At 48.7% G+C, this 17075-nt stretch overlaps 6 protein-coding genes across 6 annotated transcripts; 3 read left to right on the forward strand and 3 right to left on the reverse strand.

Annotated features, from left to right (window-relative positions):
- Positions 1-18: 18 nt before the first annotated feature.
- On the forward strand, positions 19-870 carry EDB82DRAFT_490943 (At2g23090 like protein). The gene is made up of 4 exons (XM_025726367.2): positions 19-212; positions 299-370; positions 432-502; positions 558-870. Exons 1-4 carry the CDS (start codon positions 204-206, stop codon positions 625-627), a joined length of 222 nt encoding a protein of 73 aa, XP_025588331.1. The 5' UTR covers positions 19-203; the 3' UTR covers positions 628-870.
- EDB82DRAFT_490944 (uncharacterized protein) lies at positions 871-2223 on the reverse strand. Its single transcript, XM_025726356.2, has 2 exons — positions 1937-2223; positions 871-1867 (listed from the first exon to the last, which is right to left on the reverse strand). The coding sequence occupies exons 1-2, from the start codon at positions 2134-2136 to the stop codon at positions 898-900; spliced, it is 1170 nt and encodes a 389-aa protein (XP_025588330.2). The 5' UTR covers positions 2137-2223; the 3' UTR covers positions 871-897.
- On the reverse strand, positions 2224-5822 carry EDB82DRAFT_442284 (uncharacterized protein). Its single transcript, XM_025726345.2, has 3 exons — positions 5330-5822; positions 4474-5282; positions 2224-4423 (listed from the first exon to the last, which is right to left on the reverse strand). Exons 1-3 carry the CDS (start codon positions 5638-5640, stop codon positions 2664-2666), a joined length of 2880 nt encoding a protein of 959 aa, XP_025588329.2. The 5' UTR covers positions 5641-5822; the 3' UTR covers positions 2224-2663.
- A 154-nt stretch (positions 5823-5976) lies between these two features.
- Positions 5977-6391, forward strand: EDB82DRAFT_521661 (8 kDa subunit-domain-containing protein; the record flags this gene model as incomplete). Its single annotated transcript, XM_025726334.1, has 4 exons — positions 5977-6012; positions 6066-6127; positions 6194-6280; positions 6337-6391. 4 exons carry the CDS (start codon positions 5977-5979, stop codon positions 6389-6391), a joined length of 240 nt encoding a protein of 79 aa, XP_025588328.1.
- Positions 6392-11985: 5594 nt separating this feature from the next.
- EDB82DRAFT_92047 (uncharacterized protein) lies at positions 11986-14716 on the forward strand. The gene is made up of 7 exons (XM_025726322.2): positions 11986-12305; positions 12376-12589; positions 12651-12749; positions 12803-12901; positions 12951-13101; positions 13148-13541; positions 13589-14716. The coding sequence occupies exons 1-7, from the start codon at positions 12184-12186 to the stop codon at positions 14622-14624; spliced, it is 2115 nt and encodes a 704-aa protein (XP_025588327.1). The 5' UTR covers positions 11986-12183; the 3' UTR covers positions 14625-14716.
- Positions 14717-15387: 671 nt separating this feature from the next.
- On the reverse strand, positions 15388-16933 carry EDB82DRAFT_552214 (uncharacterized protein; the record flags this gene model as incomplete). Its single annotated transcript, XM_025726311.2, has 4 exons — positions 16588-16933; positions 16435-16524; positions 15862-16372; positions 15388-15741 (listed from the first exon to the last, which is right to left on the reverse strand). Exons 1-4 carry the CDS (start codon positions 16761-16763, stop codon positions 15388-15390), a joined length of 1131 nt encoding a protein of 376 aa, XP_025588326.1. The 5' UTR covers positions 16764-16933.
- Between the last annotated feature and the right edge of the window lie 142 nt (positions 16934-17075).

Raw genomic sequence — 17075 nt, forward strand, 5'->3', positions numbered from 1 at the left:
AGCGAAAAGATAACGGCGTGTCCGAAAGAGCGATAGTGAGGGGAGAAGAGTTTCCGTTTTTCCCGTGCAGGACAAATCTCATCCCATTTATTTTGCATCCTCTTTAAACTTACACACACTCTGAATCCCTCAACACCGCCAGTCTCTACAGCACACCCTCTTCTATCTATCTATTCTTCTTTCAACTAAACTAAATCGCAAACATGGGTAACGTAAGCTAAATAGTTCCTTTTCCTTCCAGACACTGTCACTATCACATCGTTTAGTGATCCTCTAATGCTGACATGCTGCAACACAGGGTGCCAAGGCTCAACAGAAGCGCGAGCGCGCTGCTAAGGACAAGAACACTGCCAAGTCCCAGCTCAAGGTGGTAAGTTAAACACGAAAGCTCTTCTCCATTGGTTTTGTCTGCTAACATGTGATATGCGTAGAACGAAAAGGCTTGCGACATTCAGTGCCAGATCTGCAAATCTACCTTTCTCAAGACTACAAAGGCCCCTGCGTATGCCCTCCACTTCTCCCCCACTGATAAGTTAACTAACTTGCTTTTCCCCCAGTCTGAAAGAGCACGCCGAGAACAAGCACGGCAAGGCCATCGCCGACTGCTTCCCTACCTTCCAAGAGTAAACCGACTATGCTGGAGAGCCGCCTGGACTTGAGACAACGATAACGATATCGTAACGAGAAAGGGAACCGGGACGAAGAGAAAGAAAAAGAAAAGTGAAAATGGAAACCATTTAGCGAAGCGAGGCGTACTGTGGTGTGATGGCCCTACACGAGAACATGGAGAGACAAGAGAAGTTTAGATGACTGGCAGGGACTCATGATAACTTTATACAGTTCTTTTTTTATACACATTCTTCATGCTATCTTGCTTTTTAATGTCTTCCTATTAACTTAATGAGCCTCCACAGCCTTAGGGGGCGCTCCCACGGCTGGCGCTGTAGATTCCTTATGCTGCTTCGCCTTGGCCTGCTCTTCACGGATACTAGCCAGGATATCAGGATACCAGTGCTCTCCAACATCGGGATGGCTCTTTACGCGGTTTCTCAGCGTCGCTTCGCCAAGAGTCTTTGATACACCACCAGCACGGAAAGTAAACTCCACATCATCAATGCGTCCACCGTTGCGCTCTACAATCTTTCGTCGCTGCTCCCTCACTTCCTCGGGTACAAGACCAACACCGACTTTCTCGAGATCCTCGAACTCAGCGCTCATGCGCACACCCTGGAAGAAGGGGATTGAGAAGCGTGCGCCTGATCCTGCTGCGGGGGAGAGTACGCGATGTGTCGTTGAGACGCAGACGCCTTGTGTAAGTGCCTCGAGACCCTGGCCGATAGCCACCACGAGCGTTCCTGGGATGGGCTCGCAGTCTATCCATTCGCCACGGACGTTTTGCACCTGAAGACCTTTGTGCGAAGTGGCTTGGAGGAGGTAGCTCGAGAGCATGCTATCCTTGTGAGGACCTACACCCTGACCCTGCGCATCACCTTGGATACCGAGCTCCTTTGCGTCAGGGTACTTGACAATCTTGAGCTTGTGCTGCTGATCCTTGTCAAAGTACTTGTTGAAGGCATCACTGGGGAGCTCAATAGCCTCGGCAATGAGAGAAGTGAACTGGATTGAGATCTTGCCCATGCGCTCCATGTACTCTGTGTAGACCTTGCGAAATTCGGGCAGTGAGTCTTCAGATGGCCACTGGTTGGGCGCTAGTAGGTTGCGATATAAAGGAGCTCCAGGTTCAGGGACAGGATGTTCTGTAGAAAGATCGATTTGCTCACGGTGGTCGACTTGTCCAGCTGTAATTTCTGCCGAGAGGCGTGAGTAGCCAAGAAAAGAGGGCGCATTCTTCATCTCAATCTTGAGTCTTGACAAGTGAGTTGAGTGATTAGCATACGGGAATAGCAGAGAATGAGATAGATGCATCATTACTTACTTCTCTTGTTCGGGAATATCAAAGAACCCTTTTCCAAGTTCAATAACCCTTTGAAACAACTTATCCTCGATGCCAACGTTCTTGAGATATAAGAAACCAACCTCCATCAACGCATGGCGGAGTTCTGTTAGAAACTGAGGCTTTGTAGCTGGATCTCGAGCCGCAGCCAAGTCCAGGATGGGAATTGACGTGAACGACATTTTGGTTCACGGCCTAAGGTAAATAATCTTTGAAACTGAGCAAATATTGTAACTGCCAATAAATGAATATCTTGGTATCTTTCTCTTCTTGTCTAATGTGAATAAGTAGCCAACGCAGATTACCCATCACCTCATCATGCCATGGCGCGATTGGCCCACCAGAAGACGTCTACTACCATCGTCTGGGTCTCCCCCGCATCCGATTCCCGAGAGATGCCGGGGGGTGACTGTTTGGTGATCGCCTCTCCTTGTCACCCACACAGAATACAGATACCATGCCGATGTCGGACATGTTCCTTATTACATCTTGAAACTGAGTGAAAGCTGGTATTCAGACCTGCTTAACGCCGGCGCTGCGATCATCTAATCTTCCCAAGATCCCCCCCATATCCAACCAGACCGAGTCTAGTATAATGAATGCATAGTTACATGCGCGCGTGATGATCCCCTTTTTGACAAAACATTCTAGCTTAGCTTTTGACCGCACCTTATTATATAAACACTTTTCTCTCATCTGCCTTTTCTCCTTATGATGATGACAGAGGCTTTGTCGCAAGCAGGCCCATCACCTTGTAGAACATATCCTCGACCGGAGGGGCGGCAAATGCTGGTGCGGCATCAAAGATATCTGATAGATGTTGTTGCTGGATCACGCTGGGGTGGAAATCGTCGTCTTCCATCTCGACATCTTCGGGCTCAGCAGCATCTTCAACCTCGGCCTCATCAGCATCGCTGGCCATCTCCTCGTCTTCATCGATATGACCAACTTCAGTGCTGTTGGTATCAATACCTTCAAGACGGAGGTCTTCGAGGGGTTGAACTGTGGCCAGAGATGAAGAGTCTGATCCCTCAGAAACCACCCATACTTGTGCAGCATCGTCCAGGGCGATGAAACCGCTGGTCTCGGGGGCAGAAACCAGACTAACAACTCTTTGAGGTGTGCTACGCACCATCAGGGGCTCGATATCTTCGGGCTCGAAAACCGCAAGAAGGGATCCTTCCTTGGCAGGCAAAGCCAAAGCAAAGTGTCCTGAAGTATGGTCGACGGCGAGTTGGAGTAGCGCATTGTCCTTTGTCTTGGGTATCACAACACCATATCGCAACTCATCGCTGACAACGTCGTAAACACGGAGCTCGTCAGACAAGATGATAACGAAAGGCGATAGCACACAGATGGATCGCAATTGACCCTTCCACTGGCCCTCAAGGGTCTTGACCAAATCGCCTGACGCAGCGTCAATCACATAAACGGCACCGGAACCAGCAGTTCCGAAAGCCACAAAGAGGGTAGACCCATCCTCTGAAAAGGCGACGCTTCCTTGAGGCTCTTGGTTGGTATAAGCCTCAGGAATATCGACCACGCCGTCTTGAGGCACACCATCGCTAACGGCAATTATCTGTGAACAGCTCCAGGTGAAAACCTCGCGGCCGTTGGGTCCCTTGACTACAACTCCATTCTGGGATCTTGTCTTGGGGCGCCACATACGAACAGTACCATCAGTACCAATAGTAGCGAAGCACGTCGAAACAGGATTTGAAGCCAAATCGAGAACTGCTTCGTTGCGGTGTGTGGCATGAGGAGCATTAATTCTGGAAACAAGAGCAATTTGCTCATCGCCTTGCTGCGCTTCCCAGAACTTGAGGTAAACCTCACGTCGTTCTTTGATAAACTGATCCCTCATGTCACTGGTCACGCTGTCAACATCTCGAGGTGAGGGTTCCCAGGTATCCACGCTAGCGAGCCAGTCTCCATTGGCAGAGAAGGCCAGATGAGTAATGAGAGGCTCCTCAATGGGGCTGCCCTTGTTGGTGATGTTGACGTCTGTTGGCTGTGTTCGAGCCAAAGCCTGTTTAGAAACGCTGCGGAAGCTCTCGAGGTCAAAGGTCTGCAATAGAGGAGCCGAGAAACCTCCTGCCAGAGTAGCCTGGCGACCGTTACCAACACACACATTAAGTCTTGACTGATCCTTGGGGCTGATGACGGCTGGGATGGGTCGCTGAACATGCGACGGGGTCGTCCATGTACGCTGGACAAGCTGGTCTTTGGGTGTGGTGACGTTGATTGCGGCTGACTGGATACCAGCGATGTATGCTGTAGGCTTCATCTCAGCGGTTGAAATAATCAAGACCGAGTTGTCGTCGAGGTGAACAACATATGCAGATCCGCTGGCAGAAACTGTGATGTTCTCCACACTGCCAGAGAGATGAGGAAGGTAATCTCTCTTTCCTGTATCCATCTGCCACAGAGCAAGAGAGTTTTCTGAACCTCCTGAAATCATGTAGTTACCTATGGCGCATTAGTAAAAGAATGTGAGCAAGACAAGGAGAAAAACATACCATCACGCGACCACTTGAGGGCATGCACAGCTTTGCGATGCCAATGGTAGTTCTGCGCTTGAATAAGCTCCTTCTCAGATCCAGACTTGGCAAGCGCCTGGCTTCGAGCAAGCGCATCGTGGTAAAGGTAGATCGAACCGCGGGCACCACCGACAATGATATCCAAAACAGGGGCATTCAATTGCCGCAGCTTCTTTCCGCTTGTTGCTGGTCTAGGATACACTCGGAGGTCAAGAGAGCTGACCAGGCCAGGGGTATCGAAGGTGTAAATCTCGTAGTCTAGTACGGCCAGGCTGTCGAACTGATTCTGCGAAGGAACGCCAAAGAATAGGCGATCGTTGATGGCACCGACCAAGTGTCCATCTTCACTAGTTTCGAGCAATTGCAGGCCGTTGCCGGGCCTCTTCATGACGAAGACGACCTTGTGCTCAGACTCTGTTGTTGTAGCTGGGTATGCAACAACCTCGATTCGGCCTGGCTTGTCCGACTCTGCGATAAAAATTATCTCCGTATCCTTGCCAGAAACCTTCTTTGTCACGAGGGCCATGGCATTGACGGTTTTGGACCGTGTCTGGAAGAATCCGGGAGCCTTGGAGCTGGTCCAGTTGACCTGGCAGACGAGGCCGTCCGAGGTAGCTACCCAGAGGATGTCGGAGTTCTGCTTTGATTGCCGCATAGCGACGATATGCGCGGGAGCTGTTGTCTTCTCATCGGAGGCTTCGGCTGCTGTGATTGGGATTCTTCGAACGAGGAGAGAGTCGGCTGCTGAGTACACCTGGATCGAAGTATTGTACGCCAAAATGAGATATCTGCATGGGTTAGCAAGGCGCACTGATACCTAGATTATCCGACTCACTGTTCATCTTCTGTCAATACAGGGTCGATGTCAAGCATCCTGCCGCCCATAGGCTTAGAGACGCGCCATCCTGACTCTGTATTATCGAATTGTCGAACAACCTCAATCTCTCTAGCTCCAGTCTCTGTCAACGCCTCAGAGATCTCGGGCACCTCAGAAACCACTCCATCCGTGCTCGCATTTAATCCATTGGCTTTGGCCGCCTTGCGTTCAGCCCTTAGTCGCTTTGATCTCGAGTCGTTTTCATTTAGATCCCGTTTGCGCTTCTTGTTCGGGTCGTGTTTTGCTCGGGGGCTTTTGTTACCAGCCATTTTTACCACCTTCTCCTCGATGCACTAGATCAATCAGTGTGCTTGCGACGTTTGTTAAAGTTCGACGTCAGAGAAAAAGGTAACAAAGTTGACCTGCCTAGCACTCTACTAGATAGAGATTCGCAGAAATTTTGGTCCCGCTTGCGAACTTTTTGTTACCGATAAGATAAGTTAGCTTCCGGATAAACCCCGGAACGTCGATAAGGAGAATTTATTTTCTAAGACGAGCTACAACACTAAATCACGACAAGCTTTGTTTATAACGTGCCTCTTTCTCTTGTCGCAAATCTTTTGGACGTATCCGACGAACCTGCGCATTCACGAAACCCCGTCAAAATGATTATTCCTATCCGTTGCTTCTCCTGTGGAAAGGTAGGTCATCAAACCTGATGCGCCTGCCGCGCTTGCTGATTATTGATTGACAGGTCACTGGAGACCTTTGGGAGCGCTACCTTCAACTGATCGCAGATCCCCGCAAGACTGATGGGTAGGTCGACTATTGTTTTTTTTGTTTTTTTTTTTGGCGCTGATAGAAAACTAATGAAATATATAGCGACGCTATGGACGAGCTCGGTCTTAAGCGATACTGCTGCCGCCGTATGATCATGACCCACGTCGACCTTATCGAGAAGCTTCTCAAGTACGACACGACCTCCAGACCACAGCTTAGAACGCGATTTCTAACTATAATACTAGGTACACTCCCGACGGACGAAACGAGAAGAAGCAGCAATTGAGCCAGAACGTATAGAGGAGGTCCTCGTGAATGAGTAGCAACGGGTTAGTTGTGCATGGTTTGGCGTTTGGGAAATGTAGCCGAAATATGTCATTTTGACGGCGCAGGGAAGGCAATGAATTCATCAGGGTGTCAGTATCAGAGTACAAGAGTCTTCATAATCGACAGCACCCTTTAAAGACCCTCCCGAGACTTTGAGGACTCAACCAATGTTTGAGCAGCCCTTGCTTGCATTACAGCATTCAATTTGAACGGAAAGGAAAATCTTTGGGTCAAGGATGATGCGCCATCCTGCATACTATTCACATGACCAGAGTTGACTTCCATCAACGATAGGACAAGTTGTTGGGGTATTTCTGTGTTGTCTCAGGCCTGTGCGCAAAGAGCGGTGGATGTGCAGTTGCAGCGAGAAACAACAGTTAACTAGATTTTCAAGAAGGCATCCACACAGAATGAAACTACGCCAACGTTGTTTTGACCTTGATAAGACTAGCAAAGTTGTCTCGCATATTCTCTGTCTCACCTGATATACAAGACGCGGTAATGTTGAGCGTTCTGTATGTTTCTATGCTCCAGTGTTGCCTGGACATCCTTGAACATTCATGCGGACCTGTTGGCTGTCTCTCGGCTCGTTTGCTTGTAGGAGAAGGTGGACAAGTGTGTCGTCAGCCCAACAGCATCTACCGTTGGAAAGGCGGGCTGCTATACCAAACCAACCGAAGAAATATTGACCATGACTTTAGCACCGTTAATTATCTGATATCGGGTTTGATATAGCAAGGTTGTGGCTCCGCTGAGAGCATTGTGAGTATAACCTGTTGGTTAGTCAGTGCTGTTGTCGGTGCAAAGGATGTAACATCGTGTGGTACCCCAACGACGGATCGCGATACAGCCCTGCCGGGGACAACAATTCAGAGTCTTTCTATCAAGAAATGAGGTTGCTGTGATGTTCTTATCCCTAACTTGCGGATAGTGAAGCTCATAGGACAAAAGGTTTCGTAATACTGTTCCACTTGAAAGGGGGAGCTATCAGGTGCTGTTCACCATTGTAACTCTGTTGGACCATGCATCTTCTTTGATTATTCACACTGAGGCTCTTACACTAAAGCTGTCAGGATCACGTCGGTGGCCTTTGCCATACCACAAAGCGCAGTAAACTAATCATCGATGCGCATGCCGGGACCAATGCCATTAAGGCTGCTTACGATAGACGTTCTTTGAGGCCCTTCTTTTATTTTTCGAGTGTGATGAGGGTAAACCATTCAGTCAATCCTATAGGCCAAGCTCCCCTCAACGCAGTGGAACAAATGCCAAGAGCACACGTATCTGCTGGTTGAAGGAAAGTGAACTGCTGCCCGATGAATTCATTCCATGTACTCGGGCGTGGTGTGCGTAAGATCAAGTACAATGTTCTTTTACACTATAACATCCTGGTATGATCAGAACAAATTGGGAATCAAGACGGTGAACCAGAGCATCCACCGCGCCTAAATTGTCCTGCAGGCTTGTGTAGTATTTAGTGTTAACCAACAATCGCGCTTGAGCTTATGCTGATCGCCATAGCACGATCCTGCTTGTAAATCTGACAAACTCGGACGGGCAGGATACCGTAATGGGAAACCTGAGTCATTACGTTGTACAACGAGATAAACAAACCATATCGTATCATCATCATAGTAAAGGAGTTGACATGCTGATCAGGCTGGCGCCTATGTACTGCACAACCCCACAGCTTTTTTGTGCGTCGTTAAAGACCACTTTCATCACTCTGTATTGCTTCGTAGAAGCCATGAGTCGCATGATCAGTCGGAATCACAAATTATCGTGTGTTGCGGGCGAAGATCTGTGAGTAGTATCGATGGATTGCTCAGACTCGCCGGCTATGAATTTCGGGAAGTGTTCCGGGGCGGATAAAGCCCGTGCCATATTCACGACCTTGCATCCTGCAACCGGAAAACATCAAAAAAAAATCCCTGTCTTAGGAGCGGAAAGCTTGCACTCTTTTGAATGTCGCGAGAGAACTCGTGGAGGTCAGGTCTTAACAGCAGCAATAACAACAACAAGGGTACACGCAACCGGCTAACGAGGAACTGATATCCCCGCACCGGCTGGTCGGATTGGCGATCTTTAGAACAATTCCGACAATCTGTTTAGTCTGTGATGGCTGAGACAATGCAGCAGGCCTTGAGTGTATCACCACGCTAAAACAGCTTGTAGGATGGGGACCCCAGGCAAAGTTGGCTGTCATAACGCGAGTGATATGAGATAAACAAACTGCACTGAACTCATTATGCCACTCTATAACACCATCAGTAAGTTTAACAGTAGAGTCTGATTTTGTTTCTTGTTTCCGCAAACCTCAATACGCTCGGGTGTGCTCACAGGTGCAGCTCCGTTGGGTCTTCGAGTATAATCCTTGAGGAAAGATGCAGGTATCAAGACTCTTAAACAATGGACAAGTGTGAAGTGTCTAAAGTATCAGGTGGTCTGAGAAAGTCGCCTAGCCAAAGGTGATACAGCTAGTAGATAGCAAGCGAAGCTATGTTCTCTGGACCCAACCTTTTCAACTGTTAGGGTACTTGACTGTTTGTTTTTAATGCAGAGAGCTCTTGACGACTTGAGCTTTTGCTAAGAAGCTTAACTACGAGAGCCACGTCCCGTCCCAATGGAAGCCAGCGGACTGTGCGTCGCGAAGGGATGTGCTCCCTGCGGCCCCGGCTAGTGGGGCCACTGGCTCGTTTTAGCGTTGCTAAAGCCGCCGTGACCAAACTGCTGGGTTTTGGCTTGGGTTATTGATTGGCTTGCCCAGCATCCTGGTGGCACCCCTGCGAGCCCTGGGCGTTTACTGCATCAGCACCAAAGGAGATTCAGCGTTGTGGATGTTTCCATTCAACATCTTCTACAAAGTAGTAGAGAAGTGGAGAGAAACGATTGATCATTGAACTATTTTCGACAAAGAATTCTGACTCGCGGGCCAACAACGGTCGCTTCAGTTCAACCCTTGGTGAACCAGGAGGAATGGTGTCAGGAAAAGCAACAGAACTTACATGTATTGAACCAACATGCTTGAAGGACGATGACGCTTTTGTGCAAGGCAAGACTATGCCGACCTCATGTCTGTAAACTCAAGGTTCCATGGCGGAATGAGGAACCAAGCCCGGATCATAAGATGCTTTGACTCCCACCGTATGCCTATGCACTTGCGTGAATAGACGGAGTCTGTTGTGATAGTGGTTTAGGTTGTCGATCGTGCTGAATACGCATTGAAACTTGAGTGTCACTTTCCGTGCCGTTCATGCTGCGCAGCGGTCCATGGCACATGGCATTGAATTCGTCACGGCTGGACGCAGGCTGGGTACCGGATCTTGCTAAGAAGAGGCTCCACGATGCATAATAATTGGACGGCTCGAGGTCGTTGGTGGAAGTAATGTAGGTGGGGGACTGCGGAGGATTGACCAGTCCCACCATGACTTAAGCGCCGACGCCTGTCCTCATTAATGTAGCCCCACGGGTTTAGAAGCCACGATCCGTCTACCCTGACCAGTTGTCTGGGATTTGATTGGCTGAGCGGGCGGTTGGAGTTTTCGATTGTGATTGTCTCAACGCGGTCCATAGTCAAACTGTTAGCTGAGCGCAAAGTAACGGACAACTAATTGTCGAGCTGCAGAAGTGGTGTAGCTTCCGATTCTGTGACAAGACACGTAGTTGAAATTGACTCGCAGAACCAGCGGAAGGGTGAGAAACTGGGTATCAATGTCGTTTGGGGGCCATGAATGATGGAAAACATGAAGTTCCATTGAAGATGTGCCTGGGACTTCAGAAGTCACCTTCCGTGACATGTCTCATAGACATGCGCCTACCTGCCTCGGGCTATCGCGGGAAAATGATTGAGATCTGTACGTAAGGCAGGTGCTTACCAGGGTGGGCCTCCCGTCCACCATGATAAATCAAGGGCGGGCAGGTACTTTGGACTTACACGATGCAAGAACTAACTGACTGGGCTGTTGGTCCTTGCAAAGAGACAACTCTTCTCAACCCATTAACACGCTGAAATTACTCATATCTTGTCTCACTCATTTACCTGCAGTCGATTGCATTCGGCATTTCCTAATAGCGACAACCAGTACGCATTGAAGTTCTCTGCATCAAGTCACTGCAATACATACCAACACAGAAGAAATCGATAGGTTGGTTGTGTTGACCACACCCTATTTTCCATAACAAAGCCAAAAAAACAAGAAAAGAAAAATAAAGAGCCGACCATCTACGCTTAGCCGCCTCTCCATTTGTCTTGGCCATCTGATTCAATCCTATGGTACTACAAGTTGATGACTTCTGCGTCAATGTTATTGGATTTAGGTCCAACCCTCTCTTCGGCTGATGAAGCCATATTCGGAGTAAATCTAGGCACAATTCCCAGCCTGACAGCAAGAGATCTTGGTCAGACGTCTCAAGAGAAATACAACCCATTGAATGCTTAAGAGTTCAACACCTTTCGGCCCCCAAATCTACCATCATCTTTCATAAGTCCCATCTGTTCGCCGATCCACTTACGACTGGTCCACCTGCTGCCTTCTCGGCAAACCCATCTAGAGTAGCCCAGGGCTTTCTTTTCAACTGTTCCAGGAGAGCTTCAAGTCACAAGTTGTGCCGTAGCCGCAGATTCCTGGGTTCGTAGGCTTCGATCCACACCTCCCATATTTCATCAGCCAGAACACACCCCCATTGACGACCCAACCCTTATTTACTCACAGTCATCTTTCTCCTGTGCGCAGGTACATCGAACCGTTGTCAAGTGCAGAGGTTAGATTGTCAAATTGATTTTGTTGGTTGATCCCTGAAGTTCACGGACAATCGATCCTCTCAAGGTGTGAAGAAGGTATAATCAAGCTCAACCATCCTCACTACGCATCATTCTCGATCTTCGCGTCTTTTTGTTTCTCATCGCGTCAAATATCGCGTTCCCGACAAGCGCCGGCCGCATTAACGGTCCCCTCCAGGATAGCACGCACATAATTGGAATTCATGACAGCAAGATAGCCAGCTTGGTCCAATACAGCTTCTTGCAGGTGTCAAGGGTGGGAACCGTGTCTTGAACGCTCCCGTCAAGCTTATTCTTGACTCAACCCACATTACCTTGACATTCAGCACCCGACCCATAGTGCTCCAATGCAACAGGGCTGCGAGCACAAGGGACCTTGACTATCGACCCCTGTCAGACTGGCGTCTGTCTGCCTTAGCCTGTTGTCGCAACCGCTGGTGCTCCAGCTTTTGACCCTGCCTGTCTCTTTAAACCTTTTCCCCTCCATTTTGTTCCTCCTCTGACTCTTTGGTTCGGCTTTTGGTGAGCTGGTTTTTGTTGGACAGCTACTTACTTCATTGCTGGGTCCTATTGAGCCTCTCTTCAGCATTTGGCATCTTTTATCTTGTAACTAGCTGGTCAATCTTTTCTCCCATACCGTCTATCTGGCCAAGCTAGTTGCGCATACTTCAAATCCCAGTACACCACCATCTGTCAGATCACGGGTCACTTAACTGGCCGCGCGCGACCACCGACCGGCCACCGACCAGCAAGCTCACATCCATTCTTCACTGCCACGAGAATTGTTGGCAGTCTCAACCTTTCTTGTATTTGACGAGATTTGATCACGATCCAACCTTAGGATACTGTGTTGTAAAGGCAACGAGGCGTTCTTGCGTTACCTTTTAGAACTGCTACTTGTCTTAAGGGCCTGTTTCTCCCACCGGAGCTCTCACAACCACTGCCGTTGGAGTAGCTCGATACTTCAGACTCCTCAGCTCCCGCCATGGCCCTTGAAGCTCCTCTAAGGTCATCGACTGGAAACCTTCAATTCCCTTTCGCCTATCCTCAGACAGATATGTCTGCACCCACAGATCATGAGAGCCGTCGCTCTCCATTCAGACCATTGTACGTCAACACTCGGACCTATGTGCTTGGAACCACCGTGGTTGGAATACGTATTGACTTGTTATGGCAGCTCTTCTCCTCCTCCTGCCACCGACTCATCTTCCCTTCGGCCGAATTCCGTCAATCGTATGTCAAGTAGCTCTTACAATGTTATGAGTCCAAGTGACATCGTGGGCCCTTCTCCAGTTACTTCCAATGGCACAGAGACAACCGAGATTGAGGACGATGTTTCAGAAGATCTTGAGAAGGAAGTTACGGACAGAAAGTCTACCCGCAGGTCAGAGGTCAGTCTCAAGCACAAATGGTCAATATATTTTTCTGAGGTGTCAACTGACCCTGTATCAGCTTTTAATGCTCACTACGAACCTGCCTGAGAGTGTGCGTCAATCGAGTACCGAGGAAGCTGTCTCTGTCATCCATGCACCCGAGAGCTTTTCTAGCTGGGTATGCTTCAACCCTTGTTGTATTCATAATCCCATCCATCTAACCTCTAACAGGTTGCTCCACCTCCAGCAGTAGAAACAAAAGGTCCAAGCCCCAGAACCTCCCCAAAATCAGAGGTCGAAAGTCTATCTTATAATGGCGCATCGGAGAAAGTCAGTTACACTCATTCTTCTTTCTCATCGTATACTAAGTGATTACCAGACGTCGACCCATCCCACTCGACCTGGGATCATGACTGATGTCAACCCTGTGCGATACAACATAGACAGCGCCACACCTCGGGCCCAGGACCTACAGTCCATGCTGGATGATGGAGCTCGGTTACGTTCAAGCAGTACGAGCAGTCTTGAGAGTAGGTTGCAAGAAATTGAGGTGATGTACGTGACTAACATGCTTAGAAATTGATGAACAAACTGAGGCCGAGGGCGACGACGAGGACTACGAGTCGGAAGCAATGCCAGTACCCCAACAACAAGATGAGATCGAAACCCTCCGAGATGCACTTACAGAGTGTTGGACTCTTTGCAACAGCTTGTCTAAGCTGAGTTCCATCCAACGCAAGCGTGGTCTTGGTAAAAGTGGTATTCCAGATGCCCACGACAAAGCATGGAGAACTTGTTGGAAACTCTGCCAGCGGCTGTACAATAGCCGGGACGAGGATGCTAGTAACTTCAATGTCAAGGTCAACCTTGATCTTTGCCGCGACTTTTGCCAAGCACTGTTTGAGGTGCGACAACGCAACGACGAAGCTGCCGATTCAGTCTTGCGTGTCAGTTTTGAGCTCAACAACCAGTAAGTGTCACAAATTCGAAAATTACACATTGCTAACAAGTCGGCAGTCTGTACAGTGCCCAGGATCTCAATCTGCCAGAAGAGTTTAGGGAGCGCACGTTGGACTTCTACATCGCCTTATGTCACAGACTTATGAAGCAACGGAATGACTTAGCAGAAGAGACAGATCAATTGCTCAGAGCATGCTGGGCTCTGGCAGAAATGCTCTTCAATCTCAGGCAGAACAGAAGAGATGGAAGGCCCCCAGATGAAGAATTGCTAAGCTCAACTGTTACAGCTTGCTTGGAGCTGTGTGATGTTTTCCGGGACAACTGGGCCCAAGTTCGGCCTGAAAGGGGCGGAACACCACGCCCAGGGCAACCGTTTCCCCTGCATCTGAATGACCAAAACGGTCGACAGAGTCGTGGATCAAATCCGTCTTCAGTCCGCTCCAGGCATGATAGTGTTAAGAGCGGACGTCAGGAGGAGAAACCAAGGAATCCTGTTGTTCCCGAAACCCCTGTAACCGAATTTGAAGACACACCCATCTCCCCGCAAAGTCGTTCACCCACCATGCCCAACATTCTTGTTCTTGGCACGCCCAGCGACAACAGCCGCGGTCGATGGTCTAGTAGTGCCTCTAACCTCTCAAGCTACTCGAAGAGCAGCACTAGAACCTCAAGCACCGCCACTACTACCGCCGCATCGGAAGATATAAATGTGACACGCGCCAAAATACTTGTTCTTGCAGCTGCTATGAACTTGGGCTTCAATCGTGACTCCATTCATGACCCTAAAGCTGCAGCGACGGCCCTACAAACCTTTGTGAAGGATCTCCCTCCTGGGTCATTCGGCTCCCTTATCTCACATTCGAACTTGTTGGCACAGTATAAGAACTCGGTTCTTACTGATGCTATAATCCCTCGACACCACAATTTACCGGCCCGAGGCAAGCGAGTCACTGCCCAAGAAATGGCCAAGAGTATCCAAATGATGATGAAGAGCTCACAAAGATATGCCTACCTCCGAGACCTTTTCCGAGTTGTTTTCCAATTTCCCATTGAAGAGGTTGAAACACGACGCAATGTTAGCATTGTGGTTTAAGCACGGTGTCGGGCTCTCCTCAACTCTTTATCCAGGTTTTGAGATGGCGCCGAACCAATTACGCTCATGATACGCTACGTCTAATGTTATTGTTTTATACTGGAACTGGGAGTTGGGAGCTATAAAGGCCTTGGATTGTGCCAATACACTTATAAATACGACAATTTTATATATATATCTGTTTATGCCGGGATGGAGAGGCATTTTGAAGAGATTTTACGCGGTGGTCTATTCATTTCTACATGCACGAGATACCCTGTTGGGAGGCTCTAGCGAGCGTGTCGATGGAAGAGAACTGGAGGGTACGGTCGACTCTGTTCAAGTCAAAGATGACACGATAGCAAGTTTCATGAGATCCTTGGAGGATTTTCAAAGCCACATATCCTGAGTGACACAGACGGTTGAAATAGTTATACTGTTATTGTAGCTACACCAAAGCGATTAAAAACCCCAGGTATCCAATTCATGCCCTGGCCTCACCCCCTGTTTCCATTTCGATTTGTGCATATCAGTAAGGCTTGTCGCTGCCTATCTGGATTATCAACAGTATTCGAAGAAAAATAGCTATATAGAAAAAAAGTCACCGCAACTAGTATCGCCTTGAAGCCCATCAAGTCCATCAAACAAAGGTTGGGTTTATCAAGACAGTGGGATTCATTCCCTATCTAATTGAGTAAGGCAGTGAACAGCCTGGTCATCCTTCGAGCCAGAATTCTCAAGCGTCTCCCAAGTATATAAAACACGCACTAAGCTACAGTATAGCTTAGAAAGAAAGCTTCTTTGTAAACAATTCTTCATCATAATTGGCGGAAAACAGTCGTGGGTCAATCGTAGTTGGATCCAGACCCGATTCGGTGTCTTGCTTGACCCCAGGACCAACTTCCGATGAGCTCTGTGCAATCCCTTCGTGCTCGTCCTTGACAGCATCAGGGGGGCACAGCTGAAGTTGCTCATTTAAAACTTCAACGTGTCGAGTTAGCAACTGGTTTGAGGAAGCTGGGTCAGCCGCTGGGTGAGCTGCTCTTACGTATTCCTCCCAGCTGAACTGAGCTGAATCTTCCTCCTCCTTGACAACTTCTTGCTTCGACTCGGTAAGGAACGCTGCAGGAGGGGGCGCCTGCTGATCATTATATACAGGATCAGGAATTTGGGAAAAGTTGGGCGCGGGCATCTCCAGCGTGAAGGACGGCGAGCGTTGGGTAGCAGGGGCATTCTAGGCCCCGCTCTGAACGCCTACGGTTTGCTGGGGAGAAGTGACTGGGAACCTTATATTCAGAAAGGAGTTGAATGCTGGCTGTTGTGTAGAACTGGCGTTGTGGATGGGTTGGGCTTGGGGAAGTTGTAGAGATCTCGGGCTCAGTGTCGTGTTGGTAGCTGGCGAAGTTCCTCGGCCTTGAGTGTTGACATTGTAATGGCCGAACTGGGTGTTGATAGGTGTGAAATCAGTAGTGAAGGTTGTGTTTGGCTGTGTTTGCCAGCGATTGCTTGAAGGCCCAGGAGCGAATGCATCTTGAGTCGAGGGCATAGTGTAAGAGTTCCTGGGTGGGGAGCAAATATTGGCAAACTGAGATAGGGATATTGGTATCTGAAGTTGAGGAGCAGCAGAGAAGAGTGTAGACTGGTCATCCTCCAGCTGGAGTGGTGGTATCTGTGATAGTCCTGTTCGTTGATCTGGGGGGGAGAGGGAAAGTCCAGCTGATGAAGAGGATGGCTCTCTGCATGTTCGCTTCGAAGGACCGGGTGAGCCCCTATAACCATAGTCAATATCGATGAACTAGTGGACAGCTATGTAGAACTTAAAAGAACTTACTCTGATGTAGGACATGTTACAGATGCCGCTGCAATAGCAGCTCGTCTTCGTTTGACCTTCTTGTTTGCTGGCCGATTGATGAGGGGGGATCTACAAGTACCATGTTAGTTAACAAACGTATGAAATAATATGATATTGGTAAATACAACATACCCATAGTCTGGGTCCTTTCCATACTTGTTCCTCAAATATCGAATCTGGTTGTCAGTCAACTCTCGGTCGAAGCGTTGTCGAAAAGCCAGAGAGATTTCTTCGTTGAACAGGTCCTGAACCATAAGGTCCAATGCGAAGCGGATCTCTTCGGGTTTGTAAACTGGTTTACCGGTCATGATGGGCCAGGAGTAGTATCAAAGTCTTTATAGGTAGTGTGTAACAAAGGTTTAGTGATGAGCTGATGTTGGATAAGATTCAAAACTGTGTCTGTCCAAGAAACGTCCAAGCCGATAGTGGTCCTAGGTCCAGCTAAGTAGTTTGTGATGTGCGGTTGAGCCAAGTCTGTTGTTCATGGAACAAACGAGAATTACGATTGCGTGATGTCTCAGGTGGTAGACTTAGATGTCTGTGACTAAGGGAAAGTAGCTTCTTAATCACGATGACTGGGTTGTAGGGTTGTGAAAAGAAGAGGTTGAGAAGTCAGGGAC

Source organism: Fusarium venenatum (assembly GCF_020744135.1).
Source record: "Fusarium venenatum strain MPI-CAGE-CH-0201 chromosome Unknown EDB82scaffold_1, whole genome shotgun sequence".
NCBI lineage: Eukaryota > Fungi > Ascomycota > Sordariomycetes > Hypocreales > Nectriaceae > Fusarium > Fusarium venenatum.